The sequence below is a fragment of the Panthera pardus genome, unplaced genomic scaffold, assembly GCF_024362965.1.
Source record: "Panthera pardus isolate Hobbes unplaced genomic scaffold, ASM2436296v1 HiC_scaffold_23, whole genome shotgun sequence".
NCBI classification, from domain to species: domain Eukaryota; kingdom Metazoa; phylum Chordata; class Mammalia; order Carnivora; family Felidae; genus Panthera; species Panthera pardus.
Genome location: NW_026526799.1, coordinates 2,034,206 through 2,047,236, shown reverse-complemented (window position 1 = coordinate 2,047,236; position 13,031 = coordinate 2,034,206). Strand labels below are relative to the sequence as shown.

Here is a 13,031-nt window from a genome sequence, read left to right as displayed (position 1 = left end):
TAGCTGTCTACTCAGCAGCCACTTCCTCTCGTCCCTTGATAACAGAATCCCGCTTTTATTTGGGGTGACAACGTATACGGCTAGAAGACAGTGTCCCAGCGTCCTTCGGGGGGCTAGGTTCCAGCCAATGAGATGTGAGGAAGCTAGCTCCCTAGAAAAGTGTGCCCCTTTGACCCTCCTTCCTTCCCCCGTCCCCTGGATGAAAGTCATCCTAACGCAGGTGCTCCAGGGGCCATCCCAGCACTTGCCGTGAACTTGAGGGTAGAAACCAGCAGCCAGTATGACGGAGCAGGGTAAGAAAGAGGCTGGGTGCCCGATGACCGAGGTACACCACCAGCCCTAGACGCTTACGTTTCTAACCGCTTCTGCGAAAGAAAAATGAAACAGTTAACAACAAAGCCCTCTGTCTTGTTTCAGCCACTTTACGAGAAACTCAGTTTTCTGTTGTATGCAGCCTACCACGGATCCAATCCTATCCAAGCGGGATATGCTAGTTTGCCAGGGCCGCTGTACCAGAGTAGAGCGGATCAGGTGGTTTAAACAACAGGACTTTATTTTCTCACTGCTCTGGAGGCCAGAAGTCCCCGGTGGAGGTGTTGGCAGGATTGGTTTCTTCTGAGACCTCTCTCCTTGGCTTGTAGAGCGCCACCCTCTTCCTGTGTCTTCACATGATCTCTACCCCGTAGGATTATGATCAAATTTCCTTTCTTTTTTTTTTTTTTCCAATTTTTTTAATGTTTGTTTATTTTTGAGAAAAAGAAACACAGAGTGTGAGTAGAAGAGAGAGAGGGAGACATAGAATCTGAAGCAGGCTCCAGGCTCTGAACTCTCAGCACAGAGCCCCACAAGGGGATCACGAGATCACGGACCACGAGATCATGACCTGGGCCGAAGGGAGACACTTAACCGACTGAGCCACCCAGACGACCCCCAAATTTCCTCTTCTTAAAAAAGACGGCATACTGGGACCAATCTTTGCAACCTCTTGTTAACTTAATTACCTCGGTAGCGCCCCTATCTCCAAATACAGTCACATTTTGAGGTACTGGGATTAGGATTTCAACATCTGAAATCTGGGGGAGATACAATTCAGCCCATAACATAAGGCATGAATAAAGAGGTTTATTGTGGCTACTTTTTTTCTTTTGGTAATAGAAAAATTGGTAAGAAGTGTCCATCAGTAGGGTAATAGAGAAATAAACTCTCGCAAATATGCTATGCCGAAGCATAAAGAAAGTTCGCGTTATATTGCTAAGTGAAAACACTTAAGGAGCCAAAATGTTTACCAATATGTACACTCTGTTGCCACAGACATACATATAACAAGATTTATATGCAACACATTTCAAGAGACATTTTCGTTTAAAAATGTACAGAAAAATGTATACAATATGTGACAAACGGCTTGATTGGAGTACAGTTGTGGGGTGGAGCAGAATGTTTGGAACGTTGTACGACGTGTGACTATCTTACAAGTACAGTGTCTTTTTTCATGTTTTTACATAATTAACAATTTAAAAGAAACATCAGTAGGTCGGGCCATTTAAAACTCGTGTGATTCGAAAGCATCTCTGTCCACGCTCTTTTTAAGTAAGAAACAAACAAACAAAAAGATCCAGCTTTAAAATGCATTAGTCAGAGCCTACAGTATTAGGTTAAAATCAGACAAAATACTGAAGCTGTCTTAAAAATGAAAAGCGATGCGTGTAAGTCTTATTCGCGTTCCAGAGATGACAGGGATCCTGAAAGCTGGTGGCGCTGAATCCTCTGTGCCCAAGAGCAGAGCAGCGGGGCCCGTCCATCCGTGACCTGAAAAGGCAGAGCCACCTGCCACTCACTACTTGGTAAGTGGCTGCAGGAAGGGAGAAGAAGTGCCCGACAGGCTACGACAGTTTTCCCGGAGCCCAGGCAGCTCCCAGAACTTCCCCTCCAGTTCCTTTCGCAGGCCAGAAACGGAGACCCTCGAGGAGCTGTCTGGGGGCTCCTGGAGGCCCTGAGGGGACTTGTGGACGAGGCTTCCCGCCAGCACACCAGCGGGCGCGGCGGCGGCGACGGCGACCAGGCCAGGGGCCGAGAGCCTTATCTGGACCGCGGGAGGGGGCGGGGCGGAGCCAAGATGGCGCAGGGGCGGGGCCTCTGGAGGAGAGTACGAGGTGGGGCCTGGTAGGCCGGCGCGGGCCAGGAGGCGGACCCAGGGGCGGGGCCTGTGGCGGGGCCGACGCGGGCCGGGAGGCGGGTACGAGGCGGGACCTGGTAGGTCGGCGCGGGGCAGGAGCGGGGCCGGAAGGAGAGCCCGGGGGCGGGGCGTGGTAAACTGGCGCGGGTCGGGAGGCGGGCCAAGGGGTGTGGCCTATGGCCGGGCCGACGCGAGCCCGGAAGCGGGTACGAGGCGGGGACTGGTAGGTCTGCGTGACGCGGGGGCGGGGCGGGGGGGGGTGGGGTCGGAACGATAGCCCGGGGGCGGGGCGTGGTAAGGCCGTGAGGGCGGTGGGGGCGGGCCCAGGGGCGGGGTCTACGGTGGGGCTGACGCGAGCCCGGAGGCGGGCACGAGGCGGGGCGTGGCGGGCCGGCGCGGTCCAGGAGGCGGGGCCGGGGGGGTTGGGGCTGGAGCGGGGCGTGGTAGGTCGGCGCGGGCCGGGAGGCGGGGTCGGAAGGAGAACCCGGGGGCGGGGTCCGCGGCGCGCGCAAGCGTGATCTCCGCGGTGGCGCGGCGAAGATGGCGGCCTCCGGTTGGGTGCGCGCGGCCCTGGTCCTTCTCTGCGCCTCTGACCTGCTGCTGCCGCCGCTGCCGCCGAGGGCCTGCGCTGCCGAGGGCGCGGCCGGGACGCCCGGGGAGGCCAGCCCGCCTCCGCGGAAGAAGAAGAAGGATATTCGCGACTACAACGATGCGGACATGGCGCGTCTGCTGGAGCAGTGGGAGGTCCGCGCGCGCGCACCCGCCGGCTGCTCTCGGTCCCGGGCCCCGGTCCCGCTGACCTCCGACCCCTCTGCACGGGCGCCCTCCACACCCCGTCTCGGTGTCGCCCTCTCTGCCAAGGCCGGGCGGCCTTGCTGCCCCGCACCAGCCTCACCCCAGTGCCCCCTTGCGCCCTTCCGGGGCCTCGCCCTACTTTCTCGGTGCCCCGGTGGTCAGTGAGCCCGGCGCGTGGGGAGGGGGACCTTTTGCAGGCTGCTCCTCGAGGCTGGGCTGAGCGGGCGGGTGAGGGGTACACAGCGAGGGTCATCTCCCCTTTACTGGTTCTCCCGTCTTCTGGACCAGAAGCGTCTAGACTCCTCGTTCCAGTATATTTCTTGCTGAGGGTTTTGTAATTTGGGGAGTGAGGGTGGGGGAGGTCAAAAGCTGGTGCTCACATTTCGTTTAAAGGAGCAAAGACTTGTTTTTGTGAGAGTAGGTTTTTTGGTTTGTTTCCTGAGTGCTCTGGAGTGTGTGATAAGGTTTTTAGATGAGGTTCACTGGAGGAAAACTCGTGCCTTTTTTCCCTTGCAAAAGTGGTTGAATGGTCCTGGCTCATTTGCAGAGCTGGTGGAGTGGAGTCCGAAACTTGGGTTCTTTTTTAAAGTTTATGTATTTTGAGAGAGAGAAAAGAGAGCATGAGTGGGTTAGGAGCAGAAAGAGGGGGAGAGAGAATTCCCAGCAGTGCAGAGCGTGAGGCGGGGCTGGAACTCAAGGAGCCCTGAGATGGTGACCTCAGCGGAGTTCAGGAGTCAGCCGCTTAACCGACTAAGCCACCCAGGCGCCCCGAGAAACTTGGGTTCTGCTGGCTGTGTAACCTTGGGCAATTCCCGTTTCCGCTCTGGGCTTGAGGTTCCTTATCTGCAAAATGAGGTTTTACCCGATGATGCCTTCCCAGGCTGATGTCTTCTTACTTTGTGGTTATCTCCGTGTGCATGCCTCATTTGATAGAGACTTTCAGACGTGAGTTTAAAAAATACCATCTGATGAATTTGACTAGGAGAAAGCAGACTTGTACTTCCATGCGTATCCGCAGCTGATGGCAAGATGGGGGTTAGCTATGAGTGTGCACGGGGTAGATATGAGTGTGCACCCTGCTAATGAAGAGGGAACATCTCGCAGCAGCTCCTTCCCTGTTTACTGTCTCCCTTGTAATCGCCCATCAGTTTATGGTCTAGCTACTGAAGTGTCTGATTCCCTAAAGTAAGAGCGCTGTCTCTTGAGGAAATAATACCTTGAAGTACTAAGTTAGACAGAAACGGAGATGAACAAGGGATCCGACCGTCAGGAACAGCAGTGACGGTACAAACAACCATAAAACAAAGTAGGAATTGCGGAGTACTGTGGGAAGAAGGTGCGGTGGGACTTTCAGAGGGTTCCAGGGAGCACAGGGCATCTGGCTAGAGGCAGGGGCGATGTGGAGAAGGGCAGCGGGAGCTGGGTCGGGGGGGGGGGGGGGTGCAGATAATAGAGGCCAGGCTTGGCAGCTAGACTGGCTGGGTTCACACCACTTGTGACTTTGATGGTGAAAGTCTCCTTACCCACAAAACAGAGGCGTTCGCAATGCCCACCTCAGAGTAGTTTGAGGATTAGCCGAGGAAACCTGGGAAGAACCTGGGCTAGCGCCACTCTGATGGCCAGCCGTGCTGGTAGGAATAGTTCGGTTAGCTGGAGAAGGCTGCGTTTGAAGCAAGGTAGTGAGCGGTCCGGGTGGAAAGGCCGGTGGGAACCAGGCTGCGCTGGGCCTCCAGTGTTCCGGGGTCTTCGCTTAATTTAGAAGACAATACACGGGCCCTGATGAGTTTGAAAAGCGGTGTGACCCAAATACTGCCATAATGGAACGCTTCTGTGTGATCGTTCGTACCTTGGGACTGACACGCGTGTTCCCTCGCTCGTGTCCCCTCCGCGTGCAGATGGTTTTTACAGCTCAGAGCCCGGCATCGGGGTCATTTCCCGCTGTTGGTTTTCTCATTAGACATATTAAGCATTTCCCCAGGTTACTGCACGGCCTTCATAACGCTTTGAGAGGGTTCAGAGTGTGCCCCGGAGTGAGGTTCCAGCGGTGGCGGGGGTTCTTGAATCGTGGGCTCTCATGATTAGAAAAATTGGTCAGCAAAGTTTAGGATGGGTGGGCAGAGACTCCGAAGGCAGAAACGACTTCGTAGTTAATACTTACTGAGTTTTTGTTAGCTAACAGGACTGCCCTGGGCATGCGCACTCCTTTAATGCGCTCACCCTGCTTTCTAGATGATGACTTTTGAAGCCCAGAGAGGTTGAGTAACTTGCCCCACGTCCTACAGCATATAAGCTGAATTCCGAATTTCGTCGTTTGACTCTCAAGCCTATTCTTTTCACCATTTTACTGCCTGGCCGCGCACCCTGGTGAGCCGAAGTACAAGTGCAAGGTGATGGGAGGGCCTGCATGAGCTGGAGTCTCCTGGATCAGAGTGGAGGGGGGAATGTGAGAGAGTGTGCTCAACTTGGTAGCTGGCGGCTGTGTGACCAGGCAGGAGACAGCATGATGTGCTGAAGGCACAGGGGTTTTGAACCCGGCCTTACTGCTTGTAAGTGTGACCCTCATTTTCCTTAACCGTGAAGCCGGACAACCTCCCCCTTGGCAGGGTGCCGTGCAGACCAGGTGAGCTAACTTTTGCACACCGTCCACAAATGTGAGTGCCCTTCCCCGGTAGCAGTGATTTTTCTGTGGGAGAGCTTTTGTGAGAAACAGTACTTCCTCCCCCAGGGGGCGATCCCTAAATCCCCCCGCCCTACCTCCTTCCCACTGGTGTGAGAATCATTCTTCCATTGAGATGCCTGCCTCCCGGGTCAAGTGGGGCAGAACGGGAACCCTTTCCTCTGTGTTAGGTTTAATGCTGAGTCCCAGGTGGTGTAGGAAAACCGAAGGCAGTTCTTTCATTCTACAGCAAGGGGCAGGTGGGGGGCGGATCCCAGAGCCAGAAATGTGGGTTCGCTGTCCAGTGTCGGTGTCCCCCCTGCTAGCATGTGACCTCGAGTAAGTTATTTTCTTCTCCGAGGCTCGTCCCCCTCATCTATTCAGTGGGGGCCTCGCAGGGCTGTCCTGAAGGTTGGGCGCATGGCAGCCAGTGTTAGCATCAAGGAGCACGGGAGGGAGGAAGAAAAGGGTCTGCAGAAAGTGGAGTTCAGCTTTGTAACGAATGTGACCAGCAGCCGAGGAGAAGCAGGGAAGAAGCAGGGAAGCCAGTTGAAAATGCCTGGAGGCAGGGTCGGGCTGTGTCTGGGGAATGCCTGACCTGTGACAGTCCCACCCCTGCCCAGGGGTAGAGGCTTGATTGCTGCAGGAGTAGAGAAAGTGATAAGAACATATCAGATGGCCCAGCGGAGAAGCCGAGGGGCATGGGAAGAAGTAAGTAGAACCGACAGTCAGCCACATGGGGTACTGTTCCTCCCCGTCCCCTCCCCCCTTTTTGGTAACTGATACACACACAAAAACCTAGAAGGTGGAATTCAAGTTGTTTGAAACAATCCTTACCCTTGCTGTTTGCACTCGACTTCTGATCAGTTATGTTTTCATCGAAAAGAGATGCTATGTGTGACGTACGGAGTTAACTTCGTGACCATTAATGAAGTCGGTGTGAAAAATACAAATATTCTAGGTTGCTGAGCCAACTCGAAGTCTGAAGGTGTTTTAAGAAGCGATAGCACATGTTAGGGAGGAATAAAACGGAGATGGAGACAGCCTGTGAATTCGGCGACCGGGAGGTCCTACGTCATCTCCACAGCTGGTTGCGGGTCTGATCATTGGGTGTTTATGGCCTGCCTTTATGTCACTGAACCCCCCCAAACCGTAGGAGGGAGATGTTGTCCCCCCCACCCCGTTATAGGTGGTTTTCCAACCTGCCCAAGACCCTCTGACTGCACAGCACGTGCCTCTGTGTGCCGGTCGCCACGGACTCTTAAAGCAAAATGAGGAAGAAACGGGGCGGTAGAGAGAGTGGCGGAGATGAGAAGCTCTATGCATCGTGTGTAGTCACTGTTGGGGCCGTGGGGCCAGCTGGTTCTGCTTTTCTGTTTAAAGATGAGGAAACAGGCCCAGGGGAGGAGGGAGTCCCGGCCACGGGTCGGCCGGCTAGTTAGGTGGGGCTCACGCGAGGTCCCAGGTCTGATGCAAACGTGGGGCACCTTCAGGCACCGCCGTACGAGTTCCTGTGCTCGCCTTTCATTAGGGGCATTTTAATAGACTGTCGACGTCCTCCTCAGTTTGTCAAGAGGACCGAGTAAGAGAGAGATAACGGGCTCTTCGTGTCATTTTAGGTTAGTCGTTTATCGGGTGTTCGATACCCGCTTTATTGAGAGAATTCACACGCCCGACAGTTCACCCATTCAGAGTGTACGTTTCCGTGGTGTTTTCAGAGGGGCGTGCCGCCGTCACCACTATCAATTTTAGAACATGTTCGTCACCCCAGAAAGAGACTCTCGTCTCGGTCGCCCTCCCCCACTTCCCCTGACCCTCCAGCCTGTGGCCGGCAGCCACGAATCTCTGTTCTGTTCTGGACGCTTCATGCCAGCCGTCTCGCACAGCGTGGTCTTCTGCGTGCGGCTTCTTTCACTTAGCATAGTGTCTCCAAGGACCACCCGTTTGGTGACTTCTCTCGGTACGTCGTTTCCTTTTGTGGCTGGAATTATTAGGCTTTTCTCCGAGGAACTCTGATGCTTAAATATTTTTATTTATCGCTCTGTCTGCCTGCCTACCTATGAAGAATCACGTGGTCCTTCGGCCACCACAGGGCGTCGTCTTCCTCCTGTAGTTCTGCCCCTAAGTGAAGAACCGGGTGTCATTGTCCCTAACGTATTTCCTCCTTGGCTCCAGCCTGGAAGTCACAGATGGTAGCGTCACAATTGCTTGTTCACACGACTGCAGAAAACGAAGCCTGCTAACTAGAGTTGAGTGAGTAGTTCAGGGTTTTTTATTAAAAATTATTTTTAATGTCTATTTTTGAGAGAGCAAGAGAGACAGAGCACGGGCAGGGGAGGAGCACAGAGAGAGGGAGACAGAATCCAAAGCAGGCTCCAGTCTCAGCCGTCGGCACAGAGCCCGACGCAGGGCCCGAACCCACGAGCCGTGAGATCCTGACCCGAGCTGAAGCCGGAGGCTTAACCGACTGAGCCACCCGGGCGCCCCAGACAGTTCTTATTTTTTAGTTGACGTTGATACACATGAAATGCAGATTTTAAGTATAGTGTGCAGGAGTTTGACTGGTGAGTATCTGTATTGTCCTGTCAAAGTAGAGACCATTTCTGTCATCTCAGAAGTTCCCTTGGGTCCCATCCTAGTCAAACCCACCTCCTCCCCCCCCCCCCCCCAGAGGCCACCGCTGTTCCTAATTTCTTAATTGTGTCTCATCTCGAACTTAAAATAAATAAGTTTATAGTGTTTCTGATTTTGTGCCTGGCTTCTGTCACTCAGTATTGTCCTTTTGAGGTTTGGGGCACAGCATCAGTGTTTTTTTCTTCTTCATTGCTGTGTTGTGGTTCATTGTGGGACCAAACCAGAATGTGGCCGTATTTACAGGCCACCGTATCGGGTAGATTCTTTGAAGCCATCACACAGGGGCCTCAGGTATCGGTGACCCGGAATGACGACGGGTGGGAAGTCCTGCCTGAGACTCGGGCTTCACCTGAAGGTCAGGTAGAGGAGGACAGCTCCCGGGTCTCCTTTTCCTGTGCTAACGTGGGTCACCGCACCTGCGGGCACGCGCCGCCCTTCTCGCCTGCCCCGCTTGACAAGCACATTTCTGATGATGCGTGACGCTGTGTGTTGTGTCCTAATAGAAGGATGACGACATCGAAGAGGGGGACCTCCCGGAGCACAAAAGACCCTCGGCCCCTATCGACTTCTCCCAGATAGACCCGGGCAGGCCCGAGAGCATCCTGAAGATGACGAGGAAGGGGAAGACGCTCATGATGTTCGTCACTGTGTCCGGAAACCCCACTGAGAAGGAGACCGAGGAGATCACCAGCCTCTGGCAGGGCAGCCTTTTCAACGCCAACTACGACGTGCAGAGGTGAGGCGGCGGGCCGCTGAGAAAACCGTAGGCGGTGCGGGGACTTTTCCCCAGTCTGGAGCGGGCGCCCTTTCTGGCGGTGCCTCCCTCGGGCCCAGGACCTTTCCCGCCTCGGGTTTCCTCTTTGACGCTTCTGTTTATCCCTGCCTTTGTTTTCTTTTTAAAGAAAAACGTTTATTATTGGTCAAGGCCCGTAAGTTTTTTTGCCTTTTTTTTTTTTTTACTATCTCATTTGATTGTAAAATTTTATATATCTTTATACCTTCAGCTGCTTTTTTTCTGAGTGCAGCTGACAAACGGTCTATTAGTTTTGGGCGAACAACGTAGGGTTTGTCAGCTCCGTGTGCCCTGCTCCTTACACCTGTCACCCCCCCCCCCCACCCCCCTGTCCCCACACAACACTAGTACAGTGTCAGTGACCTTATCTCCTGTGCCGGGCTGCATAACTTCTGTTTCATCTGAGGAAGACTGGACAGGTGGTTGGCCTCTGGGGGCAGACTAGTCACAGCAGGACAGGGCGCCCCCCCCCCCCAACCCGAGAGGTTTCTCACGCCGGAGATCCTTCCGTGTGTGGCCGTGTTCACACATGCTCGGACCAGACTGCTGACAGGTAACTGATCCGAGGTCGGGGGTCCGGTTTTCATAGCTCAGTAAGATCCTGAGATGCAGTTTTCGGGAAGTTTCTTGTTCCTCCTCAATTCAGGGTCTTCACGCGTCTTAGTTTAGGAAATAGCAGTGACAGACAGACACGAAGGGGTACCGAGCACGACGCTCGGTGCTGTCGTGGGCCTGCGCACATGCCGAGGGGACCAGTCGGTGTGCCCCTGACTCCCCGTCCAGAGCCACCTCCCCTCTCTGCGGGGTGGGCTGGGCGCGGCCCCCCAGGAGCGGAAGCTCCGTGCCCGCCGGCCACGCCTGTGCTCCAGCCGGGGGCTCATCCCCTGCTTTGCCCCTTGGGGCCTGTTGAGTGTTGACACGCTGAGGCGGATCCAGATCGTTCCCCGGGGCTCTGCCTCCGAGACTGGAGCCGAGGGGTTGCGTGGTTCGCTCAGCTCAGCTCAGCTCAGGTCGTGCTCGTCACCGTCAGTAGCTACCGGGGGCCTCGAGGAGCGTAGCGTTCTGTTGTGTCGAGGTTGAGAGGAGTCGCTCCTCTTGGCCACGTGGCACAGGGCGGCTGTGCCCGTTAGCGCTTCCCCGCGTGTCCTGACCGCGTGTTTCTGTCAAGGTTCATCGTGGGGTCCGACCGTGCCATCTTCATGCTTCGGGACGGAAGCTACGCCTGGGAGATCAAGGACTTCTTGGTCAGTCAGGACAGGTGCGCCGATGTGACGCTGGAGGGGCAGGTGTACCCCGGCCGGGGAGGCGGCGGGGAGAAGAATAAAACGAAGCGGGACAAGGGCAAGAAGAAGAAGGAGGGGGAGCCCAAATCTCGGGCCGCCGAGGCCGCGAAGGAAGACAACCGCGCCGGGAGTAAGAGGGCGGAGCTGTAAGGGGGCCTCCCCGGCCGCCTCGGGGCGCCCCGGGCTCGGGCAGGGGCGGGAGCCACTCCCCGGAGAATCCTGCGCCCCGCGACCGGTTGGCCGTCCACGCCAGAGTTACCGTTTAAGAGGCTTCGAGCGAGAAGACGGCGGCCTCGGCGTTAACGTTGGACTCGGACGCGTTCGAGGTTCCTGTAAAATCACTGTAAATGGAAACGGTGGCCCTTCGTGTCCGGGGGCGGCACTGGCTCCTGAGGCGCCCCTCCCCCTCACTGCCCTGGCTCTGCCCCCCCTCGTTCCTCGTTTCCGCCAACCGGACGGCTGCCAGGTCCCAGCCAGCCGGACAGACGCCGTCCGTGGGACCGGGCCCCCCGCGGGCCGCAGACCCTGCCTCCGTGGCCGCGAACTCCCGCCCTGGCGCGGGGCTCGGTGCTCGTCCGCGCCGCACGGTCAGGACGCGGGATGCGGAACCCCGCACGTGCGCGGTCACGTGGACACGCAAAGTCCCGACTTTGATTTCGACTGGAGCCCCCGCCGCCAGTCGGGGACACCTCCCGGCGGCCGTCGGGTTTCGCGTGGTCCGTGAAGGCCGGGAGTTGTGCCTGTGTCCTGCTCGGGGCGGCCGTGCGGGCGGCGAGGGCTCAAACGTGCCATTTAATGTGACGACCGTCGGGGTGTGAATCGGGAGCCGGCGGCGTGTGACAGAAGACTCCGTAACCTCATCGTTTCTAAACGGTTTTTTTTGACAAAGTGCCTAAATCTGTGGTGTTTCGTATGGTACTAACCGCCCTGCAATGTTCGTGTGTCAGACCTCCCCTGCGTACGAGTTACAGAATTTATATGCAGGTGTCATTTTTAAGGACTCACATTGTTTGTACAGAACTTCCCTCACAATTTTAACAGATTGAAAAGGGCACACGGACGTGGTTAGGAAACGTCACCGCTGCAGGAGGGTCCAGAGTGAAAAGTCTGTGCCTACCCCTGCCACGGCCTTGTCTCGGTGCAACCTCCTGTTAATTTGTTTCCAAAAAAAAAAAAGTTCACTTCCCGGCCTGCAGCCGTGTGTTTGTTGTGGCCTCACCCCGTCCACGAAGTGCACCCCCTCCTGTGTGGCTGGAGCTTAGCCCCTGCCCTGTCCCGGGGAGGGCCGTCTGAGCCCCTGCCCTGTCCCGGGGAGGGCCGTCTACACCCTTGCACGCAGCCACGGTGGGGCAAGCCCTGTCCCTTGGCACTCTCAGCGTGTCCCTTGAGCATGTCAGCTCTCTGTCCTCTCTAGTCAGGATGGAGCAGGTGTCCTGATGGGACGGGCATGGCGCCCTTCACACGCTCCCGGGCCTTGTGTTTCCAGTTAGCAGCCGTCGGCGTGGGGAAGTCCTAATCCCACCGCTTCCTGCGCAGGGTGCAGCCACGTCCCCCAGTGCTCGGAGCGTCTCTTACATGTGAGGCATTGCTGGGAGCCGGGGACGGCCCGGACCTGGGCCCAGGCGTCCTGAAACTTCGGGACCTGGTGGGAGAAGACAAATACGCATCATGCACAAAGTGGCAACCGTTGGAAGACCTACACGGGCCTCGAGGTGGGGTGGAGGTGGGGGGAGCCTGGGGATGTCGGCGAGGCCGTCTCTGGGGCAGGAGCAGAGGAACGGTCTGTGTCGGGGCCCTGTGGTTAGAAGGAGCAGAGGGGGGCTGGGGGCACAGTGCAGCACCCGCCTGAAGAGGGAAGGAGGTGCGTGGGGTCTTGCGGGAATTTGGGGTGCCCTGAGGGATTTTAAGCTGTGGTGGTCTGAGTGTGGGACACGATCCAGTTTGGACCAGGCTGCGCTGAAAAACTGATGGCGAGGGTTCCCCAGTGGGTGCGCGGGGCCGGCTGGGAGGGTGTTTTGGTCGCGGGCCACGGCTGCGGGTGGCCCAGATTAGCAGGGTGGGGGTGACCTCCGCCCCGCAGCTGACCCGCGCCGTGCCTCCCGGTAGACCCTTGAGTTTGCAGTTTTCGGCGTTTCGTTCCGACATACGGCTGCCCAGATATTTTGGTCAACTTTTGTTTATATCTGAGGGGCAGGTTCCCGGCAGTGGACTCGCCAGAACAAACGCAAGGTGACGTCTTGGTACATATTGCCGACCTGCTGTCCCAGGTGGTTCCGTTACCTTGTCTCTTTGCCGACAGTAGATCTCAGATCCTCGCTGGTACCGGGCGTTGCGTTTGGCCGGTTCACTAGATGCAAAAGCCGGTAGCTTTGTCGGCTACCCCGAGGCCACCGCGCCGGAGAGGCCCCGTGGAGACAGATGCCGGTGGCGGGTGGGGTCCGCACCTGCCCAGCCCCCGCCGTGTCCAGCCCACGTGCACGTGTGTGAGCTTGGGCGCCTTCAAATGCTTCCGGCCGCAGCCTCCAAGGCCTCCTGGAGACGGCTGTCACCACCTGGCCCGCCAGCCTGCAGATTCACGAGCAAGAGAAGTGTGTCTAAGGGAGGTGGGGGGAGTGTATCCACACACACCCACCTACGTACGCAAGTTTACCTGTGCTCGTTCACGTCGCTTTTAATGTCCTGATCCAGTACATC

General features: G+C 56.6%; 1 protein-coding gene across 1 annotated transcript; it reads left to right on the top strand.

Moving 5' to 3' along the window:
- The first annotated feature begins 2,681 nt into the window (after positions 1-2,681).
- MESD (mesoderm development LRP chaperone) lies at positions 2,682-11,234 on the top strand. Its single transcript, XM_019460438.2, has 3 exons — positions 2,682-2,920; positions 8,765-8,997; positions 10,223-11,234. Exons 1-3 carry the CDS (start codon positions 2,717-2,719, stop codon positions 10,485-10,487), a joined length of 702 nt encoding a protein of 233 aa, XP_019315983.1. The 5' UTR covers positions 2,682-2,716; the 3' UTR covers positions 10,488-11,234.
- The last annotated feature ends 1,797 nt before the right edge of the window (positions 11,235-13,031 follow it).